General features: G+C 54.0%; 2 protein-coding genes across 5 annotated transcripts in view; one reads left to right on the top strand and one right to left on the bottom strand.

The window, feature by feature from the left end:
- The window catches only part of ADORA1 (adenosine A1 receptor), a 35,083-nt gene extending 21,825 nt beyond the window's left edge, over positions 1–13,258 (top strand). The window contains exons 2-4 of one of the 3 annotated variants that reach the window (XR_009519228.1): positions 9,720–10,476; positions 12,696–12,943; positions 13,159–13,258. Coding sequence is in view for 1 of the 3 variants with exons in the window: in XM_060010478.1 (XP_059866461.1) it covers positions 9,720–10,359 (640 nt within the window). In the remaining 2 variants the exon portion in view is untranslated. Of the gene's footprint in view, positions 1–9,719; positions 11,466–12,695; positions 12,944–13,158 lie in introns of those variants that run through there. The other 2 variants (XR_009519227.1, XM_060010478.1) reach the window with 2 other exon arrangements.
- On the bottom strand, positions 11,887–20,490 carry MYBPH (myosin binding protein H). 2 transcript variants are annotated; one of them, XM_060010465.1, is made up of 11 exons: positions 20,289–20,490; positions 20,047–20,181; positions 19,127–19,294; positions 16,642–16,730; positions 16,068–16,263; positions 15,746–15,885; positions 14,966–15,125; positions 13,592–13,728; positions 13,257–13,443; positions 12,876–12,926; positions 11,887–12,323 (listed from the first exon to the last, which is right to left on the bottom strand). In XM_060010465.1, the coding sequence occupies exons 1-10, from the start codon at positions 20,488–20,490 to the stop codon at positions 12,910–12,912; spliced, it is 1,431 nt and encodes a 476-aa protein (XP_059866448.1). In that variant the 3' UTR covers positions 11,887–12,323; positions 12,876–12,909. The 2 variants fall into 2 exon arrangements, with proteins under 2 accessions (XP_059866448.1, XP_059866439.1); XM_060010456.1 differs by lacking the exons at positions 11,887–12,323; positions 12,876–12,926 and having other exon boundaries at positions 13,047–13,443.
- Between the last annotated feature and the right edge of the window lie 2,556 nt (positions 20,491–23,046).

Genomic DNA, 23,046 nt, shown 5'->3' with positions numbered 1-23,046 from the left:
ACCTGCCAGAGCTTGGGAAACATCTCATTCAGTCCTACATTATCCAGATGAGGATAGAGATGCCCCCAAAGGAGAGGAGTTTCACCCAAGGCCAGCTCATTCCCTCCCAACAAAGCCTGGACCAGAACCGAGGTCTGCTGGTTCCCACCACAGTGAGGTGCTCCAAGGGAGGACTGCCCTGCTCTGGGGGTCCTCATGTCATTGCTGTCCTTGCAGGCACCTTGATGGGCAGCGTGGGCCCCCTGCTCTCTCAAGCCTGGCGAGCTCTGCCCATTTCCAGCTCCCTCCTGCCCTCACCCTCTTGATGTGCCAGCCAGGCTGCAGGATTCCCTGCCACCTCTTAAAAGTGACCACTGTCTGCAAAGACCAGAGAGGCTGCTGGGGAATGATTCAATCAGCTCCCTTTTCCTATAATGTCAGGTCTTTCCACTTGGTTGGAAAAGAAATTTGGCCCCCTTTACTACAGTGGTCATCCCAGTAAGGCCTCACTGCGCCAGCCACTCGTAGGTCATTAAATCCATATGCAGACAGGAAAATTTTTTTCCATACTGCCGAATGAGTCAGAAAGTCTCCCACAGCAGGTGGGGTAATTTGCCCTTGGTATTTTCACCATCCTGGCCTTACCCCAAGAGCTGGAGAGAATCAAATCTCAGAGCAGGAAATGGCCAGGAATGCTGAGGTCTGGGTCCAGTTGTCCTGAGTTTACAGTTCAGGTCAGACACCCTCCTCCCTGAAGACCACTCTGTCACTGGGATGTGGGGCTGCACTGGTCTCAGGAGTTAGAGGACTGGGGCTGGGGAGGAGGTGGCTGCATCTCAAAATTACCTGGGGGATTGTGTCAAAGTGCAGTCCCTGGGCCTCCCATCGCCTGTGTGGGGACATTCTGATATGCCCCGGACTGCGGGAAAGGGTTGGGGATTGTAGGCAAGTATACTTTGAAAATATGCCTTCCCCAAACCTGAGAACCTCCCTCCCTACACTACCCCCTGCAGCCTCCTCTAGATCAGGGGCACTGGACAAATCCCAACGCCTCTTTGTAAGGATGAGAGGATGCAACCAGAGAGGAGAGGGGCTTTGTCACAGACACACAGGCCTGAGGTAGAACTTGCAATGTCAGTTACCTGTGCCACCTTTCAGTCTGGAGTTGACGCCAGGAACTTTGGCCTTGTATGTTTTATTTAGCCTGGGCTGCTCTCCCATCAGACTGGGCATTCCCTCTGCTCAGGGGCTATACCTTCCCCATCAGATGGAGAACTCCTTTAGGTCAGGGGCTATGTTTTTTCTGCTCACTCCCAGATTCAAGGAAGGGGCTCTGAATCTGAAGCAGGGAGAATAGAGGACGTTCAGAATAGAGGACGCTACTGGGTCACATACATAGACATAATTGTTTTTCCCACCAGGCTGTTGAGTTGTTTGTCCTCAGAACGTGACCAGGAGTTATTTCCAAGGCCCATTACACTACTAGCCTAACTAATTTATCCAGCTCTCTTCTTTCAAGGAGTTCAGTGTCTGGGCCCGCTCTCTATAGTTCTGCAAACTAGCCTTGAGGGTGTCCAATGGATCCCCCTTTTGGGGATTGGTGACACTGATATTTAGAGTTGGTGGGTGATGCCACAGGTCCCGAAGCAAGCAAGATTCAAGGCAGGATTATTAGGACCCAGACATCCAAGTCCCTCCCCAGGGTCCCTGATCCAGACTCCCCCGGGGAATGTTACCGTTAAATATTTGGTCCCTGGAGTGTGCCCAGTGCCTTTGATTGTATCCGGTTTCCTGTTTCCTTTGAGAGGGAGAATTTCTCTGAAGGAAGTGGTTTATAGTCCTAAAGCCTTACTTCCCTGGCCTTGAGATCCAAGTTTCCAGTTACAACTAGCTGAGATCAATGATAAGGAGGGAGGCAAGGAAGGAGGTCACCAGAGCTGTGGAATATCGCTCCTTCTTACAAGGCAAGAAAGTGGGAAGGGAAGATGGAGGGTTCAGTCCCAGACTATCCAAACTGCCCATTGCAGAAAGATGCAGACATGATCCGGTCCCCTACCCAGCCGCATGCCCAGTGCCTTGGTGACAATAAACAGGGACAGCCAGGCCTGAGGACCCTGCCCTGGTCTCAGCAGTTCACAGGACACTTCAAACAGAGCCTTCAAACAGAGCCATGTTTAGCCTTTTCCAAACCCATCCTGTGGATTCTCTCTCTCTTCTTTTGAGTCAACACATATTTATTAAGCCTCCGGTCAGTTCTCTCATCCCTCGAGGAGGGAGTTCTTTGTGATAACTACATTCAATTTTTCCTGCTCCAGCTTCACTCCTGAACCATTGGGATCTAACCAGGAACATGGAAATCGCTTAGGCGTTTACAGCTGAGGGCTTTTAATGCCAGGAATTGGTCACACAGGTGATGAAGCATCTAAGAAGTCAAATAGGGGATAATGAGGTAACTCAGACATTAGCAACAACAGGAAGCTACCCCTAGGCTGAAGGGCAAAGGAAGGAGGTGGTCCTGGAGCCCAGGGGGGCTACAGGGGTCTAGTGGAAGCTGAAACCATAGGGGGCCTGGCTGGTGGGAGGTAGAGCCAAGGAAGAGATATAACCGCTGCCTGAGACCCATCTGTGACAGAGAGAGGGGGGTGGAAATATCCTTCCACCTCCTTCCTCCAGCACTCCAATGCCTTCCATGAACCCAGCGACCCAGGAGCTTGGGAAATGCAGCCTGCAGGGGTCAGCCGCCCTCCCCCGCGACTCAGAGCAGGGCAGGAAAAGGAGGGGAAGCTGAGGACATACAGCTTCAGGACCAGCCACTCCAGTCTTGTTTGTACAGTGACAGAGCAGCTTCTCTGAGCACCTTCCTCCGTTGGTCAGTTCTTGGTCCACCAAGGAGAGTTTTTGCGGATCTCTGTGCCGCCTGCCCCCCTTCTCTTTTCTCTGTCAAATGCATCTTTCCTGCCTAGGTCCCCTGGTGTGTTCACCACCTGATGGCATTCTGAGCTTTTCCTGTTCTGAGGAGGCTTATTGTTCACGTTCTCAGAGTCAGCTTAAAAGTCAGTCCCCAGTGGTGTCCAGGAAGAGCCCTCCTGTGAGGCTGTAGGCAGACAGAGGACACCCCTCTGTGCAGTCAGGCCTCCGACTGGATTTGATCCCACCTATGAAAGGGGCCTCTTCATGAAGCAAAGGACCAATGGGGAGCTCAGGCAGGCTCATGGCTCCTGCTGGGGCTTAGCTTGAGTTGGAAATGCTGCTCCTCTGGAAGACTCTGGGGAGGCTAGTTCTGGCCCGGGGTAGCCTCTGCTGGTCTCACCGTATGCAGGTACAGAGTTGGGGCTCAGGGCTGCCATAGATGTGCTGGAGGCTGACTGGTGGCCTGGTGGCACTCACTCATACCTCTCATAAGGGGCCCTCATCAGAGCAACCTTATGTCACAGGACTTAAGCAGGGGACCAGTAGTTATCTGACTTAGCAGCAGATCCCCACAGCTTCTAGCCCAGTGGGTAATGAACAGGGGAAAGATTTTTTTCATCCAGGGCACTGTAATTGCTTCTGAGACTTCAGCTATGCCTTTCTAATCTGACTGTCTCTAATTGAGCACCTACCATTTAATCCTTATCTGTGGTTCCCTGACGTACTCACATGGTAGGTCCTCAATTAATCATGAATGATCGAATAATTTTCTTTATCATTTTTATTTATCATGTATTTATTTATCATTGAATAAAATGTATTTGTCATTGAATAAATCATAAATGATTGAATAAATGGATATATGGACTCATGTATCCATTTTTACGTCTATTTACTCATTCATTCAACAAATAATTATTGAGTACTTTTCTAGGTACTGGGAACACAGTTGGTGAACTTGCAAAATGAATCTCTGTCCTAATGGGGTTACATTCCACTGGAGAGAAACAGATAATAAATTCCTAAATACCTATATATTTATATCTATATCTAAACGAGAGAGGAAGCAGTTGTGGGGGGGGTAGATGAATGGATTCAGAGAGTCAAGAAGTGATAAGCTCTATCAAGAGAATTAAAAACAGCAGAAGGCTATGGAGTGAAGGGCTCCTTTTGCAGGGTGGCCAGGGAATCTCCTCTGAGGAGGTGACATCTAAGCTGAGATCTGGATGTGGGGGAAGGAGCCTCCTCAGCCCTCTCGGGGAGGTGAGCAGGAAGTGCAAAGGCCCCAGGTGGGAGGTGCACACAAAGAAGTGTCCGGCAGTGTGGTCTGGACTTCCTGAGTGAGTGCAACAGGACTGGGAGTAGGGGAAGGGCCCTTGGCCAGGGAGGGGTCAGGGTCAGGGAATGGCCCCACTCTCCCTTCAGTGGTCGGGATCAAAACACGAGAGTCATCCTGATGGTGCATTCTCTCACCTGGACATCCAAACTCAGCAACAGGTCCTGTTGGCTCTGTTCCCAAACACATCTGACAGCCAGGCACTCCTCCCCACTCCCCACTGCCACCCACGAGAGCTCACCACCTCGTCTCTTACCTGGATGGCTGAAATACGCTCTCCCCACGGTGTTCTTGCTTCCCCTGCTGCACACAACACACTCTCCACACGGCAGCCCGAAGTATCTTTTAAAAACAGAAATTGGAGATTACTCCTTTGCTTACAATGGCTTTCCCTGCACAAGAATAAAACCTTGGAACCTTTCGTGTGACCTGCCCAGCCCAGGTGGCCCTGCCCTGGCCCTTGCCTTCACTCTCCGGAAGCCCCCACTAGTGGCTCTGCTACCTGAGCCACTCGGGCCTCAGGACTTTGCCTGCTGGTACCTCATGCCTGGCTGTCCTAGGTGATCATGTCCCTCTCTGCTCAGTGTCTCCTCCCCAGAGAGGCTGTCCTGAGCACGTACACAACCTAAGCCAGCGGCACTCCATGCCCAGCCACTCGCTCTCAGGGTGTCCTATTTATTTCACTTGGTAGGTCTCAAACAGTCTGTTTATTGGTTTATCCCCTGCCTCTAGAATGTTACTTTCCTGAAAGCCTGTTCTCTTCGATATTCCTGAACCCGGCACTTGTAACCGGGCACCTAAGAGCCCTCCGTGAATATCTGTTTAATGAATGAAAAGGGAGGGTGCCTCAGCTGCCTACTTGCCCCAGCACTGACGACTAAACAGCTGAGCAGATCATGAACAGACCAGTCTGAGGGCTACAAAGAGGTTGGACTTGGAGGGAGGAGGGAGGCTCCCAGGCAGGCCTGCTGCCATCTTCAGAGCTGCCCAGTCCAGGGGGTTGCCTGAAGCAGGGGAGGTCCACCATGACTCCCTTCTTCTGTACTGGACCTCCACCCTCTGAGCCCCCTTGTCCTCCATCTTCCCAAAGTGGCAGAGCTGGGGTCCTTCATGGGCTTTGGACTAGGACAAATCTCAGTCTTAGAAATTCCATCTCTACCTCTTACTCACTGAGTGACCTTGGACATGTTTCATAATCTGAATCTCAGTTACTGCGATTAGAAAATGAGAATAATAATCATAATAATGCCTAAGTCACAGGGCTGTCTATAAAGTTGGTGCCAGCACATGAAAAGCGTCAATAAATGTTAGCTTCTATCAGCATTGTTATTACTGCTGTCAATCAGTTAACTATTATTTTTGAGCATCCCCCCTCCCTTAGCCTCCAGGACCTCCTCCCCTCCTATGGCAGCCCTGCCAAGGTGTCCAGGGAAGTAGCAAAGGCTTCCTCTGCCTTGCCCTATTTGGGTACAGGATTTGTAGCCCTCCTTCCCTAACTTTGACCTCTAAACCACACTTACTTATTCTTGCAGCAGCTATATTATGAAAAACTTGTCTGTTCAGCTAGGCCAGCTCTTGGCAACAGGAGACTCGTCGACCTCTTTCCTTAAGCTCTCCCTTTTCCTCTTGGAGTCTCTGCCACCCCAACTACTCTAGGTACCCAGTTTTTTCATTTTTCTCATCATCAATAAGAAGATACTGACAAAGTAATTCATACTACGGAGTCAGCGTTATCTTGGCTTTAAAAATAACACACAGAGAGGGCGATTCTTAACCCAAAGGAACATCTCACCAATGGGGGAATTTTAGGCACTGTGTGGGAGCTACAGGAGCAGGCAGGGCTCTCCCTGGTTTCTTCAACAACATCTTTAAGGAGCTGCCTGCCCTGCTTGCCTGTGGACAGGGCTCCACTTGGTGTTCCAGTGCCTCCATTCTGTTGCTTCCCCTTTGTCTGTCTGAGACTGCACACTCCTGAGGACAGCCATCTCTCTGGCTAGCTCTCACAGGGCTGTCTATAAAGTTGGGGGTTATGAGGCCTTGGACCATGACTTGGTGGGACAAGTGTTTGTGGCACATTCAGCACGCCCCACCCCATGTGCACTCTAGGACTTGCAGCCTCTGCTTCTCTTTCCCACGTGTAGGGAGAGGTAAGTTTTTCTCCCAGCTCTGAGAGGCAGCCCTTCCTGTGAGAGCCAGCCCTACCTCAGCCAAGGTCCTGGGTCCAGCCCTTTCCCACCATGGAGAAAATAGCAAGAAAAACAGATGAGAACTGATACCCTAAGCTGCAGGGTCTGCTGGGACCTGGCCCGGAGGAGCCCTAGGAAAGCTTTAACCCCCGGGGCTCCAGGCAGTTGGGAAGGGTGAGGGGAAGAGAAAAGGCGGTACCTCTCTAGCTAGAAGTTACCTCCTCCTCTGTCACCTGGGACACTGTCAGAATTCACCTCCTCTCTTGGTGGGTCATCACTGCCCAAATGTGGGTCCTGGGCGAGATACCCCCTCCCCTAGTCCTCAGGCTGGACGGCAATACCAGAGGTCACTTTGTTTACCCCCCTTTCTCTGGGTGGTACCACCTTTGAATAGGGTCTAGACATTCCCATTTTAAAGCTTGTAGGAAAGGGATGTTCCCAATCTGCCAGTCATCCACATCTAAACAACCCACAGTCAGCCTGGTGCCCTGAGGAGAGCTGGTCTTGGAGTCAGGAGATGTGGGCAAGTCGTTGCCCATTTCTGGACCTCGAGTTCCTAATCTGTAAAATGGGGATTCCATTTTGCGCTGTACTCACCTCACAGGGTGGTTACGGGGATTACCTGGGACATGAACGTAAAAGGACTTTGTAAATGATCAATATGACGTAAATCATAGCTGTGATGGGCCGTGATAGGGGGTACTTGGCCTACATCCTTCCTTCCGCAGCTGCCGCTCCATTGGGCTCTGTGGCGGCTCACCACAGGGACCTGCACCCTGCCTGTGACAGCTGTGGCAGAGTACCTTAGCCTTTTTTTTTTAATTTTTTATTTATTTATTTTTATTTTTATTTTTTTTACATCTTTATTGGACTATAATTGCTTTACAATGGTGTGTTAGTTTCTGCTTTATAACAAAGTGAATCAATTATACATATACATATGTTCCCATATCTCTTCCCTCTTGCGTCTCCCTCCCTCCCACCCTCCCTATCCCACCCCTCTAGGTGGTCACAAAGCACCGAGCTGATCTCCCTGTGCTATGCGGCTGCTTCCTACTAGCCATCTACCTTACGTTTGGTAGTGTCTATATGTCCATGCCACTCTCTCACTTTGTCACAGCTTACCCTTCCCCCTCCCCATATCTTTTGATAGAATGACCTGCGCTCCTTTCGTCTCACCCCATGGACTTGCCCAGAGCTTCTTTCACTATAGGACATGTGGGAAGCACTTTAAGCTCATCAGAAACAAACCTTGAGCCAGATGTTTACAGAGCCATTATGCTGTGTTTGCTGAGCATCTAGAGATAGCAGGGTTTCTCCGGTGCGTGTGTTTTCAGGGGCTTGGAGGGTTAGGAGCTCAGGCACAGGAATGTTGGTGGCGTGCTTACAGGGCATTTCCCATATGTTAGCTCATCTGAAGTGGGTCCCACAGTCTCACTTTACAGGGGAAGAACTGACCTAGTAAGTTGCAGACCTGGGGCCCAGATATGGATCTCTCTGACTCCAAAGTATGCACCAGGCTGGCTTTCCTGCTGGGGATTCAAGAGGTGGAAATAGGCTTTAGTTACAGCAAGAGAGCAAGGATTAGACCTAAGAAAACTTCAGGAAGGCAGAAGCAAACTGGCCAGATTTCAAGGCCCCTTGGAGCTTTGGGGACACAAGGACCGTATGATTACAGAGTAGGGGATGGGGCACCACACTGAAGGTGTTGGAGTCATCTAGGGGCCTCAGTCTCCCCACTGGAATGATGAGATTAGAAATGAGGTTGCTTATCCAGTGCTTGCTTTCTACATGGAGTGGGGGTGGGGTCCAATTTCTCCCATCCCTCACATCGTTCCCCTTCCCACTCCTGTAAAGCCTTCAAGGAGCAGTGGGCTTTGGTCCAGGGTGAGAGGGACCTGAAGAATCATTGCTGTGAAGGAGAATGCCGCAGATTCCACAGGCACGGGACAGAAGAAAACGGAGTCAGAGGGAGGCCTCCGCCTCCACACCTGTGGGTCTCAGTAGCTGTTCACATGCTCAAGAGGGGACTCCCTCCATCCCAGAAGCTACATTGGAAAATAACAACTGGGCAAGCTGCCGGGCTGAGCCAGCTCCTCAGCACAGAGCTGGGCGGGCCCCAGCCCTTGGCGCTAGCTCCAAGGCCAGTGCGTGGGCAGAGGACATGCTGGCTGCTGGCTGGATTGGTTTAAAGGGAAGTGGGGAGCCCCCCCTCGGAGGGGCATCCCCTCAACCCTGGGGGCAGGGGTGGGGGAAGAGTCACGGCCCATGGGCAGCCTCATCCATTTTCTGTGTCATCCAAATGTTTTCATCATCTGTGTATGTCATGGCATGAAAAAGCTTGGTAGCTCTGCCCCTTGACATCGTCCTGCTTATTTCCTTCAAAGGACATATCACAACCTCTAGCTGTCTTGTTTATTTATTTCCTTACTTTTGTGTTATCTATTTCTTCACCCAAAATGTGAGCTGCATAGAGGTAGGGATTCTTTATCTTACTCCTAGCACAGAGACCAATGGCACAGAAAGCACGCAAAAATGAATGAAGACACCCATGCATGCATGCATAAGTGGGAGTCCCTTGCGTGCAGTCCTCAGTGAACATCAGTTTTCTTTCCTGAGAATAATTCCCAATTAGCTTGGGGGTGGAGAGCTGGTTCTTGAGATCAGCCCTTCAGGAGATAAGTACTGTACATGACTGAAAGGGGAGGCGAGGTAAGGATGGAGGTGGGAGATGGGGGCACTGGCAGAGATGGGACGCAGCCGAAAGGAGGGGGTGTGGGAAGGCTTTTTATGATAGTGTGTCAGCTGGCCCAAGGGGAGGGGTGGTTTGTCAATCACCTTGTCGTTGTGGTCAGTTAGGAAGCACAGGACAGCGCTGCCACCCTCCATGTGGTCTCGGGCAGAACACGTGGCTACTCTGAACCTCAGTTTTCTCAGCTGTCAAATGGGCATTCATTCTGCTGGTGCTTTTCTACCCCATGGGAACTGTCATGAAGCAATGATAAGGTCACCAGTGGGGGTGTGCCAAGCACATGTGAGCAATTTTTACTTTGGTAATTTTAGTGAAACTCCTAAAGGAATTCATTTGTTATTTTCTTCTCTGTTTTTTCCCACCCTCAGCAGTAGACATGAACCAGTGCATCGCAAGTTCTGGCCTAAATTTTAGATCCCAAAGACTTGACCCTCTAGCCAAAGACATGCACCTCCCCACTCACTGGGCCCTGGCTGGGCCCTGAATCAGTTATAGAGACCCCCGGGGCCGGGTGAACTGAGGAGGGGGCCTCACACTCTGCCCTCCTCTCCCCCAGGTACAAGACAGTGGTGACTCCCCGAAGGGCTGTGGTGGCCATCGTTGGCTGCTGGATTCTCTCCTTTGTGGTGGGCTTGACACCTATGTTCGGCTGGAACAACCTGAGTGCGGTGGAGCGGGCCTGGGTGGCCAATGGCAGTGTAGGTGAGCCCGTGATCAAGTGTCAGTTTGAGAAGGTGATCAGCATGGAGTACATGGTCTACTTCAACTTCTTTGTCTGGGTGCTGCCCCCACTGCTGCTCATGGTCTTCATCTACCTGGAGGTCTTCTACCTGATCCGCAAGCAGCTCAACAGGAAGGTGTCGGCATCCTCTGGCGACCCGCAGAAGTACTATGGGAAGGAGCTGAAGATCGCCAAGTCGCTGGCCCTCATCCTCTTCCTCTTTGCTCTCAGCTGGCTACCCCTACACATCCTTAACTGCATCACCCTCTTCTGCCCTTCCTGCCATAAGCCGAGGCTCCTCATGTACATCGCCATCTTCCTCACACATGGTAACTCGGCCATGAATCCCATCGTCTATGCCTTCCGCATCCAGAAGTTTCGGGTTACCTTCCTTAAGATTTGGAACGACCACTTCCGCTGCCAACCTGCACCCCCCATCGATGAGGATCCTCCAGAAGAGAGGCCCGATGACTAGACTCCACCTCCTGCCCCCAGCTGCGCACATCTGGGGCATCTCAGCCCAGTACTCACCTCCCTGCTGTCCTGCTCGTCTCCCTTGTCTCCCTGACTCTTCCCTACTGGCCTTTGGGCTGTGAGTGCCCTGCACCTCGAGGTCCTGGAGGAGTTTTGGGAGGGCAGTCCATGGGGAAAGAACGAGGTAACCTGAGGGGACGAGGAAAGTGGGGGCAGCACCCTAACCCTAACCCTAACCCTCCCCACCTGCCTGACCAACCCACAGGCAGCCCAGCACATCAGGCTGAGTGGGGCTTGGGGACACTGAGACTGCCATGGGGCCATGTGGGCCAGGAGGGCAAGCTCAGCTCCCGTGGCGGGAAGGGAGGGGAGTCTGCTTGTCTTAGGTGGTAGTGGTGCAGCCCTGGGACCAAGTGTAAGGAGAGGAGAATATCCCCGCCAAGATGGAGGGAAGGGGAGAAACTAGATGTCCTGGCCTTGTTTTCTCTCCTGTTCTGTAGCAGAAGGTGGCCAGAGCCACTGACAGGCAGGAAGCAAGGAGCCTCAGTCCCCACCTCCCAGAACCCTGTGTTCCTGGCCATGCTGCATGCCAGGGTGCCTGCTCTCTTTGCCCTGGGGATCCCAGGGTTATACTTGGGAGAGGCCGAAAGAACGAGTCCAGAAATAATTTCCAGTATTTGCTTTATTCTCCACTAGCCCTTGGACCTGAGTGGGGGCTCCGAGCTCTCTGGAGCTAATGTGGAATGGTAGGTGTGGGCCTCAAACAGCCACTGGGAGACAGTGTTGAGCCCTCATTCTTGCCTTGAGCTTCCCAAGTAGGAGACTTGGAGTGTAACTGCCTGTCCTCTGGGCCACCAGCTCTCGGTGATGGGCATGTGCCCTCCTAGGTGACACCCATCTCTGTTGCTTCTGAGCCAGATGGAGAGGAAAGCCCCAGACATGCCAGCTCTTGGGAGCATTCTGCCTGCCTGGGGAGCGGATGAAGAAGGGAAAGTGGGCTGCTGTGGTCATGCTGGGATGAAGTGTGACAGGGTGGTCAGGCCAGAGGAGACTACCCTCCTGGGTGTATGGGCAGGAAGGTCTTACCAGAATTTAGGTACCCTCAGTACCCCTGACACTTAGCACAGTGTTCATGGGCTTTGAGGCTCTGTTGCAGAGTCTAGGCCTTTAGCCTAAACCCTTGGGGAAGGGTCTACTCCTGGCCAAGCCCAAAGCTCCTTATACAGAAGAATGAGGGGCCAGGTTCTAAGTGTGAATAGCAACTCCAGACATGATTCCAGGCCCTCCCCTCTCTCAGAGGTGGGATATCCCCTGGCTCCCAGGGCGGGCCACTTGACTAATAAAAGACTGTGAACCCTCATGGAGAACGTACCCCACCACCGTCTGAGGGCAACAAACAACCTCAACAGAGAAAAAGCAATGGTGGGGGATAGGGAGAGGTGAAGAGAGGGGGCACTGGGAGGCATTTGGAGCAAGGAGGGTTCCAAAGAAGGGTGTGTCTGTTCCTATAGTTATCCTCTGAGGGTAGCAAACGCTGCATGTGAAATGAGATCCTAAAAAATCTCATACCTGGAAAAGCCCCATGACACCGCAAGCCCCCTCCCACGGGCACCTTCCTCATGGTGTCAGAGGTGGAGACCCCCTCATGGTGACACATTCAACAGCCCCCTCGTGGTGACGCAGTGCCGCCCCCATCGTGATGATGCTCATTGTCACAGAGGCCCCTGCACTGTATCACCACACACCTTTATTCAAGTGCTTCTCGCCCAGTGTACAGCTCCCTGCAGGAGCGCTCCAGTCTCTGCACTTTCCAGGGCCCCTTGTATCCAGGAAGCCTGGCCTGGGGCCTGCTAGGCAGGTACCAAGGAGCAAAGCCATCAGTCATCACTATGGAGATGGGGACCTCTGGCCTCCGTGGAGCTTGATTCTGGGCCTGGCTGCCCTGAACCCTCAGGCCTGCAGCACCTAGCAGAGAACATGTTTTATGAGCCCCTGCTGTTAGGCAGAGCTGGGCTATACGTGCCCTGCTGAAGGGGTGATATGGGGAGGGCGAAGCAGTACCCCTCTTCCTTTCCCAGGCCTCCTTCCCCTTAGGCCCTTGGGCCCAAAGCCCAGGTCTCAGCTCTGCCCACTGCAGCTCCAGGATACATCCTCACTAGTCCAGGGCCTCAGAACCACCTGGGGAGGGCAGTCAGGGCAAGGATGTTGCCCCTACTTCTCTGACTGAGGAAACAGGTCCAAGGGAAGGCCCTGGCCTAAGGTCTTTCAGAGCCAGGACTAGATCCTGTCCTCTGACCATCCACTGAATCCCTTCCACTGAATGCCCATCCCTTCCAGGCCTCGCCAGCAGCACCCTGCCCTGCAGCGTCTGTGGAGCACCCCCAGGACTGTGTGCGTTCGTTGCCTGTGACTGCAGATTTGTACTCAGAGCTGGCTGCCCCCTTCCCTTCTCACTCCCACCCCTGCTCCTGGCCTCCACCCCCAGAGGCAGCGGAGGGAGTGCATGCAGCCACTTACCTTCCTGCTCATCACAGCCTCCACCAGTGGCTCTTCAGTGTGTGGCTGAGGCTGGGAGAGATCTGAAGGTTAGCGCTCAGGGAGGGGGTGGGTGTCTGCTGGGGACCCGAGTGGGGGGTGAGGGGGGGTGAGTGAGTCTCATGCCCTCACCCCAGTGATCCATCTGTCTACGAGGCAGACTCTACCACCTCCTTTACCCACATTAAGCCATCCTCCCTCTTAGAAAGTCCTTCTGACAGCCTGACCTCGATTTTCACTACCCCTGTCTTGCCTTGATTTTCAGCGCTCAGCCTCGTCTAGTCCAGCAGGAGAAGAGGTGGCTTCTCCTGGTCTCCCATCCATTGGAGGGTTCCTAAGGAGTGACCCCTCTCAAGTCCTCACCTTTGACCTCCAGCCGGCAGTCCACAGATGCCTCCCCCAGCACATTGATGGCCTTGCAGGTGTAGACCCCGGAATCGAAGGGGCTGGGTTTCCGGATCTCCAGGGTGCAGACACCTTGCTCAGAGAGGGCGCGGTATTTGGGATCACCCTGGATGTCCATCTTGTTTTTCATCCAGATGATCCTGGGCTGGGGAAGCAAGGTCAGAGGAGAGCTGGGAAGTTTGTGGGCCAGGACGAGGCTCTCGAAGGCCATCCTCCACTTAGGGAAAGATGCCTGGGAAGATTCTTCAACCCCGGTGCCCCTGCCCAAGGCACAGCAGGGCCCTGCCCCTCACCTTGGGTGACGCTCGGACACTGCAGAAGAGCTGCGTGCTGTAGCCAGGGGTGGACGTGTGGTCAGCCAGGGGCTGGGTGAACGAGGGGGCTTCTGAGAAGTCTCGCTCAACAAAACTTTTAGGTTTGGCAACAATATCTGGTTTGGAGGGAGAAAGTAGGGTGAATTTGAGGTTACAGGAGGAGACCTCTTAAGACTGACTTCATCCATTTTCTTAAAATCACTACAGCTTACACTTCGGTATGCCATTTAATCTACACAGCATTCCTTTGCAAGGATAAATTTGTCATCCCCAGTTGACAGATGGAAAACTAAGACCCTCCATAGATGAGGGACTTGCCCAATATCACGTAGTGAGTTTGCGGCTTACGCGATGGAAGGTCACATGATGACTATGGCTCTCTGAGCAGAGAGCTGGTGGTCTGGAGGAAAATTAAGGGCGGGAGACAATCCATTTCACCCCTGCCTCCTCATCTGGAGCCCCATGGCAGGACCCTAGGCTCCTGGGGTCTTTGGGAAGCCAGGCACAGCCAACATGCCGGAGCTTAGAGGCAGAACGTCTCAAAGAGGCAGAGGAAAGCCGGAACGACAGCTGGGTGAGTCACAGAGGGGAGGAGAGAGGGGAGTGGGCAGCAAAACCAAACAGATGAGATGATCCTGGCTGAGGGTGGAGACTAAAAACCCAGGGATTCTACATTTCATTTCTGTTTGTCTTTGGAGACTTGACTGGCTTTCTTCTTTTAAATGAAAATTTCTTCCTAATTCTGTGCAGTCCAGGCTAATGTGTGCTTTCTGCAGCCCGCACAGACTGTACGGGGGAGGGCCTTGGAGCACACAGCGGGACAGGGAGAAAGGGCTTGGAATTTCACATTTGACGCAAGAGGGCCATGTGCCTGTATAGAGACAGTAAATACCCATATCTCTCTTGTCCATCTATGTGGTGTTATATTAGGGTCGGGAGTTTGCTTTTAGCAAACTCACCAGTCTACCTATCCACACACATTGCCCTTCACAGTAGCTCCCTTGGGACACTGCACAGGCGACCCAATGACTGCTATGATGTTGGCAGCCATACAGCATCTTTAGAATAAGTGCACAGCCTCCCAAGGGGTGCTCCTCATTTGCATGGGTTTGCTCTGATGTGTTTGTTACAATCAATCAACCATGTCCATTTCTTTACAGTCACACGGTGTGAATGTGTGTGTGGGGGTAGCTGTGGAGTGGGTGTGGAGAGGGCAGCAAAAGCTCTGGCAAGTGGGCACCCATGAGAAGCACACAGGGAGGGGTGCTGACACACCAAGGAAACGTCAGAGACAGGGAGAAGGGTCAGCATGGCAAGGCCTAGCTTGGTTTCCGGGCTTGGACCCAGACCCACCTGTCTTCTGGATGTGGGCGAGCTCCTTGGTGACGGCCGCCGAGGCACTGAGTCCACACCGGTTTTCCGAGAAGACTCGGAAGGAGTAAGAGTTACCCACGATGAGGTCTGAGATAGTGCAGGTGGTCGGGTGGTAGCGCTCCAGCACTGTGAACCATTGCTGCAAGGACCCTGGGCCTGTCATCCTCACCTCCCCCCTGCCCTACCCCTCCCTGCTCCCCCTGTGGCCTCTGCCTCAGAGGGGCTTGTTCCACGCCCCAGCCCTGGGAGGCTGAAACATCCAGCTTTGGGTCTGAGGGACTTTAAATTGGGAGAAGGAACCCCTGGGAGAATGAGACCTTGCTGGGGTCTTCAGAGAATTCTAGAACTTTACTGGTCAAAATGTGGCCCGAGGTCCTGCAAAGTAAGAATCACCTGAGAACTTCATAGAAGTTCAGGATCTCAGTCCCCACCCCAGACCCACTGACTTAAGATCTGCGTTTTAGCAAGATTCCCAGGTGATTCATATGCACATTACATTTCCTGAAACACTGCTCTAGAGCTTGAAGGGCCTCCGAGAGCCACCCTTGCAGTCTTCAGGAGGAAACTGAAACCCAGAGATGAAAGAGATTTGCCAAGAGCCACACAGGGAGTCAGGTTAGTGGTAGGCAGACCAGAGCTCTTCAGTCCGTGGACTCTTAGTGGACAGGCCTTCCCAGACACCTAGGCCACTTCTTCCCCCACAAACCCAGCCCCAGTCAGACCTTCCTCCCCCCCTTACTCTGCTCCAGCGGGCCTCACCCCTGTCTTTTTGTCTGCCTTCTGCACTGTGTAGCCCAGGATCTCTGTGTTGCCTGTGTCCTGGGGTGGTGTCCACTCGAGGGCAGCGTTGCAGCCCCAGACATCCAGTAGCCTGATGCTGCTGGGGGATCCAGGTTTATCTGTAGGACCAGAGTGTGAGAGAGAGTGACGGGGAGGGCTGGGTTTGCTACAAAATCCCCCCACCCAAGATCTGGCTCTTATCACTCTCTCTTGGCCTGACCCCATTGGCCATCAGTTCTGGGGCAGGAGGTGAGGTCTCTGGGTCCCCAGCAAGTCAGCCCTGCCTCCCCTGGCCCCATACCGATCACCAGGATGTCGATGGCTGCCTTGGCCTCCAGGCCTTCCAGCTGTACCGTGAGCTCATAGCAGCCTGAGTCGGAGCGCTGGGCTGAGCGGATGAAGAGGATGGAGTCCTGGTCCCCGGTGCGCACATTCACCCGCTGGCTGTCCAGGGCGTGACCGTTGTGGGTCCACGAGGCCTGAGGCTTGGGATTCCCCTGGGAGGGAGGAGCCCTCAAGGTGAGCGCAGAAGGCGCCAGCACCCCACACCCACTCAGCTCCAGGGATCCCTGTGCCAGGGGAGCTGGCCCCATTGGCCCTTCTGAGCAGGGGCAGCAGAGGCTAGAGCCACAGGTGCTGCCTAGAGCCTCATTCTCTGGATGTCCCGCCAGCCCCGGGGCCACCTGTCCTGTTCACCGGCTGGAGAATCACAACTGAGTCACGTATACAACAGAGGGAGGATGAGGCCATCTTGGTGGGTGGGACTCAGGCAGACCTCCACGGGGATCCTGACATTTCCTGGGCTCCTCTAATACACCTCACACGGGGGCCCTTATTTCACCCAAGCTCTTATCCTGGGCAGGAGGCATACTCACCTGGAAGGGGATTTGCAGGTTAATCATCTCTCCCACCTGACGGACATAGGTCTGACGAAGGTGGCGGGGAACGCGGATCTTGGGGGCCTCTGCATTAAAGCGAGAGGCGAGGCTTAGCACAGCACGGGGCTGCTGATCGGAGGCTTCTGTGGCAGGGGCAGGGGACAACTGGAGAAGGCTGCTGGCTGGGCAGGAGGTCTGAGTGTGCTCTGAGGCTGCCTCCCTGTGGACAGGGCAAAGCTCACTCCCCAGATCCAGGGACCCAAATCCTCTGAGGCCCTTGGGGACTTGCGAGCCAGGAGGTTCCAGGAGGGCAGGGCCTCCACGGTGTGAACTGGTAGGCATCCGGGGCACTCCCTAGGTGCCCTGACCCTGCCAGGCTGGGATTTGCCCTGCAGCTCTGGTATTCCTGGGCTCCAGATGGGCCCCAGCTGGCTCCCTGGCTCCCCCTGGTGGGCAGCGTGTGCTGCGCCTGTGGGCCTGCATTCCCTGGAAGGGTGGCGACACTGTCTTCCCAGTCCCTCTGCCCTTCTGCTGTGAACAGCTCAGGCCTTCAGAGAAGCCCCTGTGAGACCCATTTGCCCACTGCTCTGTCTCCAAGCCATATGGGAGGACTGGGATCTTTCCCTTTTTAAATGAAGCCAGAGCAGACCTACCCCCCTTCCTTCTCTCTTACTCCTGCCACTACCTTTCAGTCTGCGGTGGGGGAGTCCTTCCAGACACTTTACTTCAGCCCCATGCTACAGTAGAGAACCACCTTCCTATCACCTAATCAGGTGCAACTGCTGAAACTGTCGGGCATTCCAAGGAAAGCTGCAACAGCCCCTGCCACTCTCCCCCTGGGCGGGAGCAGGGGTGGTGGTAGCTGAGGCTCCTCAGTGGCAAACAGGTGGCAGCAGTTGGTCAGTGGCATGCAGGGCAGAGAGGGAGGAGACAGAAGGAACACGGTGTCTCTGAGGATTAGCTGTGCAGGCACTTGGCCCTGGGAGCATCAGGCGTGGAATGTTCCAGGGGCAGCTGCAGGGGGCCAGGAATGCTTGGCAGCTCCAGGTGGCTGAGGAGGGACAGCTGAGCAGCTGAGGACTCTGGACAGGGTCCCCACCCTGCCCTGCCCATGAGGGGGGTCTGGCTGGCTGCTCCCTGTTTATTCACAGCCTTCTCCCCTCTTCTCTCCAGGAAATCCCCTTCTCTCCTGCCAGAGGAATTTTAATGGAGTAGAGGGCGCTGAGTCTAGCGGACTCCTCCAGTGTTCGACCTTGAAGTAGAGGACCCTGGCCCCTGCAGGCTCTCAGAGTCTGAGATCCCTGGGCCCTCAGAAAAGGTCCAGGATGCCCACCAACCCCACTCCCCAACAAGGAGGGCTTCCTGGCACTCCCAGGTTAGAATCGGTGAGTCCATATTAAGCTGCCAGGTGGCACCATGTCTCACCAAGACTCAAAGGAGGGGAAAGGCCTCTGGTTTTGAAAACCACCAGAAAAAGAGTCCCTGCTGCCTGGTAAGACATGAACTGGCCTGTGTGGGAGTCAGGTTCTGGGACTGCCACTAATAGGCTAGGTGACCTCAAGGGAGTCCTGGGTGCCTTTGGACCTGCTTGGCTTGGATGGACAAGCCGTGCCAGTCTACAGTTCTACACTCCCAACCCCCTGGTGCCCACATCTCTCAGGCCTTAGAGTTGAAAAGTATTTCCTTGAATCCAAACTTGACCTCCTTCTGTGGCCATGAAACCCCCTCTGTCTGGAGGCCTTGCCCAGAATTATGGGGTCAAGATGAGGAGGGGGGAACAAGGAGAAAGGTGGAAAAGGCCTCAGGCCACCTGCTGGCTTATGTCTCTTGTCACCCTGGGGCTCTGGGCTGTCCCCAGAAACCTTGGATCAGACCAAGTGACTCACTGCCATTAACAGACCGAAACCTGATCGGTCCTGGGAGGGCTTGAGGCTAATGCACCCTACAAATAGAAATCTTAGCAAGGGGACAGCAGCTGGCCTCCCAGGTTCCCAGGGCAGCACTGGCCTCTGGGGATGGAGAAACCTTCACCGGCCTATTGTAGGGCATTAATCTTCTTCCCACTAGGGACGTGGTACAGCAAGAGGCAAGCAAAGACTCCTATCTGGAACCCAGGCCATATGAAATGAGCAGAAAATGAGCTTCCATGGCCGCTGAAGGAATTAAGATTAGGTAGGAAGAATGAAATGACTCTAAGCATTGGGACTCTGAGGCAGGTGACCTGGGGAGCTTGAGCTCTCACTTCTGGAGGTCAGGAAGCTTGGGGGCTGGGCCATTCAGGGAAATGGCCTCTTTGACCTCTAGAGGCCCCTTGCTGCTGAGGAACCTGGGACTTTCTTAAGGCAGAATGGCGATAGCAGGTGGCTTGTGCACGTGAGTGTGGGATGGGGGGAAATGACTGCCCTGTTCACTCTACCCATTGGCCTCAGTTTCTCCATCCATTAGATAAGGTGCCTGGGAAGGGCTGGGGAGCAGGATTTACCAATAATCTCTTGGATGTGGACAGGCTGGTCCAGCACAGCTGGTGGGCCAGCCCCTGCAGAGCTCACTGCAGCCACACGTATGAAGAACTTGTCACCTAGAGCCAGGTTCCGCACGGTCTGCTGGGTCACCATCATGGGCCGGGAATTCACAGGCACCCACTCCAAGGCTGAGAGAAATGAAGAGAGTGCAAGGCCCTGGCTCCATGGCTGTGGGCACCCTTCTCAGTGGGGCTTCCCTTCTCGCTGATGATCTGAGGAAGCTGACCTCCCTTTCTGGGACTTATTTTCCCTTTGCTTCCTTGACTTCTTGTCAAATGGCATCAAAGACACCTGACGTTAGAACCCTTGAGTGGTGGCCAGAGATGGGTTTGCCCGGAGCCCAGAGAGGGTTGGGCACATTTGCCAAATCACACAGCAAGGTAGGGGCAAAGACAGCCACACGTATGAAGAACTTGACTGCCATGGAGGTGGATAACAGGATGCTGGCATGAGGAATTTGGCCAGAGCCGCCCGTCCCCTATTTCTCCTCACTCTCTTTTACAACTTACCCTCCCCCTCAGCTTCTTTTGCTCTCCACCTCCTGCTTGCCCTCCCCAAGCAGGGTCCTCTGAGACTTAGCACCTCCTTCATTCTCACAGAGGAGTGCCCCACTGTCACCTACCCTTTTATCTCTGTTACTCAGAGGCTTCCTGGAGCTGGAGGACAGGGGGCCTCCTAAGGCCGTTTGGACATCCTCCTGCTTTCAGAGGTGCGTTGGTGGAGCAAGAAGCTGTGTGTAAGTGGCCTGAGCGGACTGCTTCCTCTCCCTCTTTCTGTATCTCCCCTTGGACTGACCCAACTGCAGAGTCTGGGGGCTTGTCCCTGCTGCCCTCTAAGCCCACCTCCCCTGGGTGTATGCAGGGCTTAGCCCATAGCTCACCTCCCTCTCGGCGGAGTTCCAGAACATAGCCCTGGAGCCCCAGCTTCCCTAGCCTCTCCGGGGGTTCCCAGCTCACAGTCACCGAGCTGTCACTCACGTCCTCCACAGCCAGCAGCAGCGGGGCACTGGGGACATCTGAGGGAGAAGCAGGGGGAGATAAAGAAGTTCGTAGCCAAAAGCTCTCCCCGCACCACTCTCTGCCAAGGCTGCCTCCCTCCTCCACCTGCCCCGCCTCTTGTCACCTTCACTTGGAGGTGCGGGTTTAGAGGCTGCGGGGGCAGGTGCCTGAGGGGCAGGCTCCTGTGGTTTGGGAGCCTGCTCTTCCCCGGTAGACTTCGGTGCCGCCATTTCTCCAGAGGGCTCTGTGGTGGGCACATTTGCAGACTCAGAGGCAGTCTCCTCCGGACCACAGGCAAGGGCTTCCCGGGTGGCTTTTCCTCTCATTGCAAGGATTGCTGGAGGTTCGGGCTGGAGGGCGCAGGTAGTAGCACTGGAGGGTCTGTGCTTCCAGGGTGCCTGGGACACCCAGGTCCAGGCTTATATAGTCAGGGGGCTGCCCCACCCCCAGGCAAATGATTCCCAGCTGTGGGGTCAGGTCAGGCAGGGGGACTGGGGGGGTGCGTGGGGAGGCGCTGAAGCCAGGAATAGCTCTGGCGGAGGACTGCAAGGGTCCCTTGAGGAGCGCACGACCTCGTCCATCACCCCGACTGGATCTCAGCAGGCAGGGTTCTGGTGCCCAGATGGGAGGAGGGTACAGATCGGTGAGATGGGACATTGCCAGGAGCCTGCGCCAGGGGTCAGGGCAATGGGAACGAGAGCTTCCATCTGGAGAACGAACCCAGATCAGGCTCTGTGTGTTTGGCCTCTGGGGGACCACTTGTGCCCAGAGCTTCTCAGCTTGGGTGCTGGGGTTCCAGACAGCCTGGAAACAGCCTTCTCTTGGGAGCACTCCCAGCTTTGTCCCTAGGGTCCCACACTCCCCTGGTCCTCACATTCCCTGAGGTTGAGGGCCTAGAGAGGGAGGGAATTGGGATGCCCAAGGTGGGCCTGATTGGAGGAAGGTCTTCTAGCAATGGGACCCCAGGAAGGGAGTCTAAGGCCCCTGGTTACCCAGCCTCTCCAATCCCTGCTCTGGACCTCAGTTTCCCCATCTGTTACAGAGAACACTATGACAGTCCCCTAGCCCTTGGGGGTAAAATCAATTCATAAGACAGGTCTGGAAGAGACCTTGGAGGAGGACAGCACTCTGAGACTTGTATTCTTCAAAGCAGGACATCTGCATGCCACGGGGAAATGAGGCAGGTACACCCAAATTCCTAGTCATTGAGTCATTCATCCAATAAAACAGTAAGATTGGGAATGATTTAATAAGCCTGAAAATAACATGTGTCAGGGAGGAGGGGAAGTAACAAGAACTCTCATTGCTGGTGGGAGTGTAGATGGGAGCAATCTCTTTGGAAAAAGTGAGACAGTATCTAGTCAGATTGAAAATGTGCAAATTCTATGACCCAGCAGTTACACCCCCAGAAAGTCTCACACCTGTGCCCCAGGAGACATGCATGCAAACATTCACAGCAGCATTGTTTGTAACACCAAATCTGGAGAACACAGCCCTCCCTCAGCAGGGGAATGCCTAAATAACTGTGACATGTGTGTGCTCCTCTAAACCAAAAATGGAATATAAAATGAGCAAACTTCAGCTACATGGTTGATCTAACAGACATAACGGGGAGCAAAGGAGCCAGGCACAGAGAGCGATGAGACACCTTTCATATCCAATTCAGGCACGGGGAGCACCAGCTCTCTTCTTCAAGGGGTGTCTCTAGCGGGTGAGACCACAAAAGAAGGCAGGGAAGGTCAGGACAGTGCCTGCCTCTGGGCAGAGGGACAGGGAGGTATGTGACTGTGGAGTTTCAGGGGCACTAATGAGGTCTCATTTCCTGTCCTGGGTGGTGGTTACACAGGCTTTCACTGTATAGTAATTCTTTAAATTAAACAAATACATTTTACGCACTCTTTAGCTTGTATGATACATCCCATAATTTAAAAATCAATACACATGTAATTTATTTAGGTCCCTCAGTGGTATGCATGCTCTCCCCCTGCCCCAGGGCTTAGGGGCACAGGAGTGTGGCCACCTCTCACCAGTGGCTGTCCTTGTTGGGGAGAGGCAGTGGAGGGTCTGGGGAGCCTCCAGATCCTGTCCTGCTTGGGTGCCCGTGCCCTCTGCCGGGTGACTCAGTGTCCTGCTGGGCAGTCCTCCAGGACTGGAGACCCGATCTCTATCCCTGGCCTCTGACTCTGCAGCTATAAGTGAATGTGACTAACTCTGCAGGACCCTGAGTCAGCCCTCCAGAGACTGTCTCAGGATGGGGGAAGGGTGGCCAGGGGAGGTAGGGTGGGGGTTGACTTCCCTGGAGGACTCACAGCCCCTGGCTTTTCAAAGACCCCTGTGTGGTAGAGTAGGCAGTGGGCAGGGATGAGGGAATGCTTGGCCCATTGGCCAGCAGTGAAATGCCAGGTACCCCTGAAGCTCTGGCCAAGTTCTCACTCTCTTTTCCTTTAGCTTGGCAGTGACCTTGGGATCAGTTGCATCTGCCCTGCTCCAGCTGGTTCAGATTTCAGGGAGGCCGATAGGTATTTTCTTCCCCACACCTCAAACCAGTGTCACAAATCACTAGGCCAAGTCACAGATAATCCAAACACTAGGGAATCCACAGATAAATTCTCTTTGGTTTTGGAGCATGCAGCTGAACTCTCTTGGGATACAAGGCATGTTTGGGGCTCTGGGAGTTCACAGAAACTGCTGAGAACATCTCTACTTCATAAAGCCTGGAAGGCTGGCTGGTCTGCGCTCATCCCGTTTGACTCATCCCGTCCCATCTGGCCCCCACCTCATGTCCCAGGCTCAGCTGAGGAGTCTTGGTCTCTGCATGGGCTGAGGGCTATGTCCCAAGAGGGGAGAGACAGAGGGCTGGGTTACAGCCCTAGGACATCTGA

This window comes from Delphinus delphis, chromosome 1, assembly GCF_949987515.2.
Source record: "Delphinus delphis chromosome 1, mDelDel1.2, whole genome shotgun sequence".
NCBI lineage: Eukaryota > Metazoa > Chordata > Mammalia > Artiodactyla > Delphinidae > Delphinus > Delphinus delphis.
The sequence above is the reverse complement of the archived record's forward strand: the minus strand, read 5'-3'. Positions and strand labels throughout refer to the sequence as shown.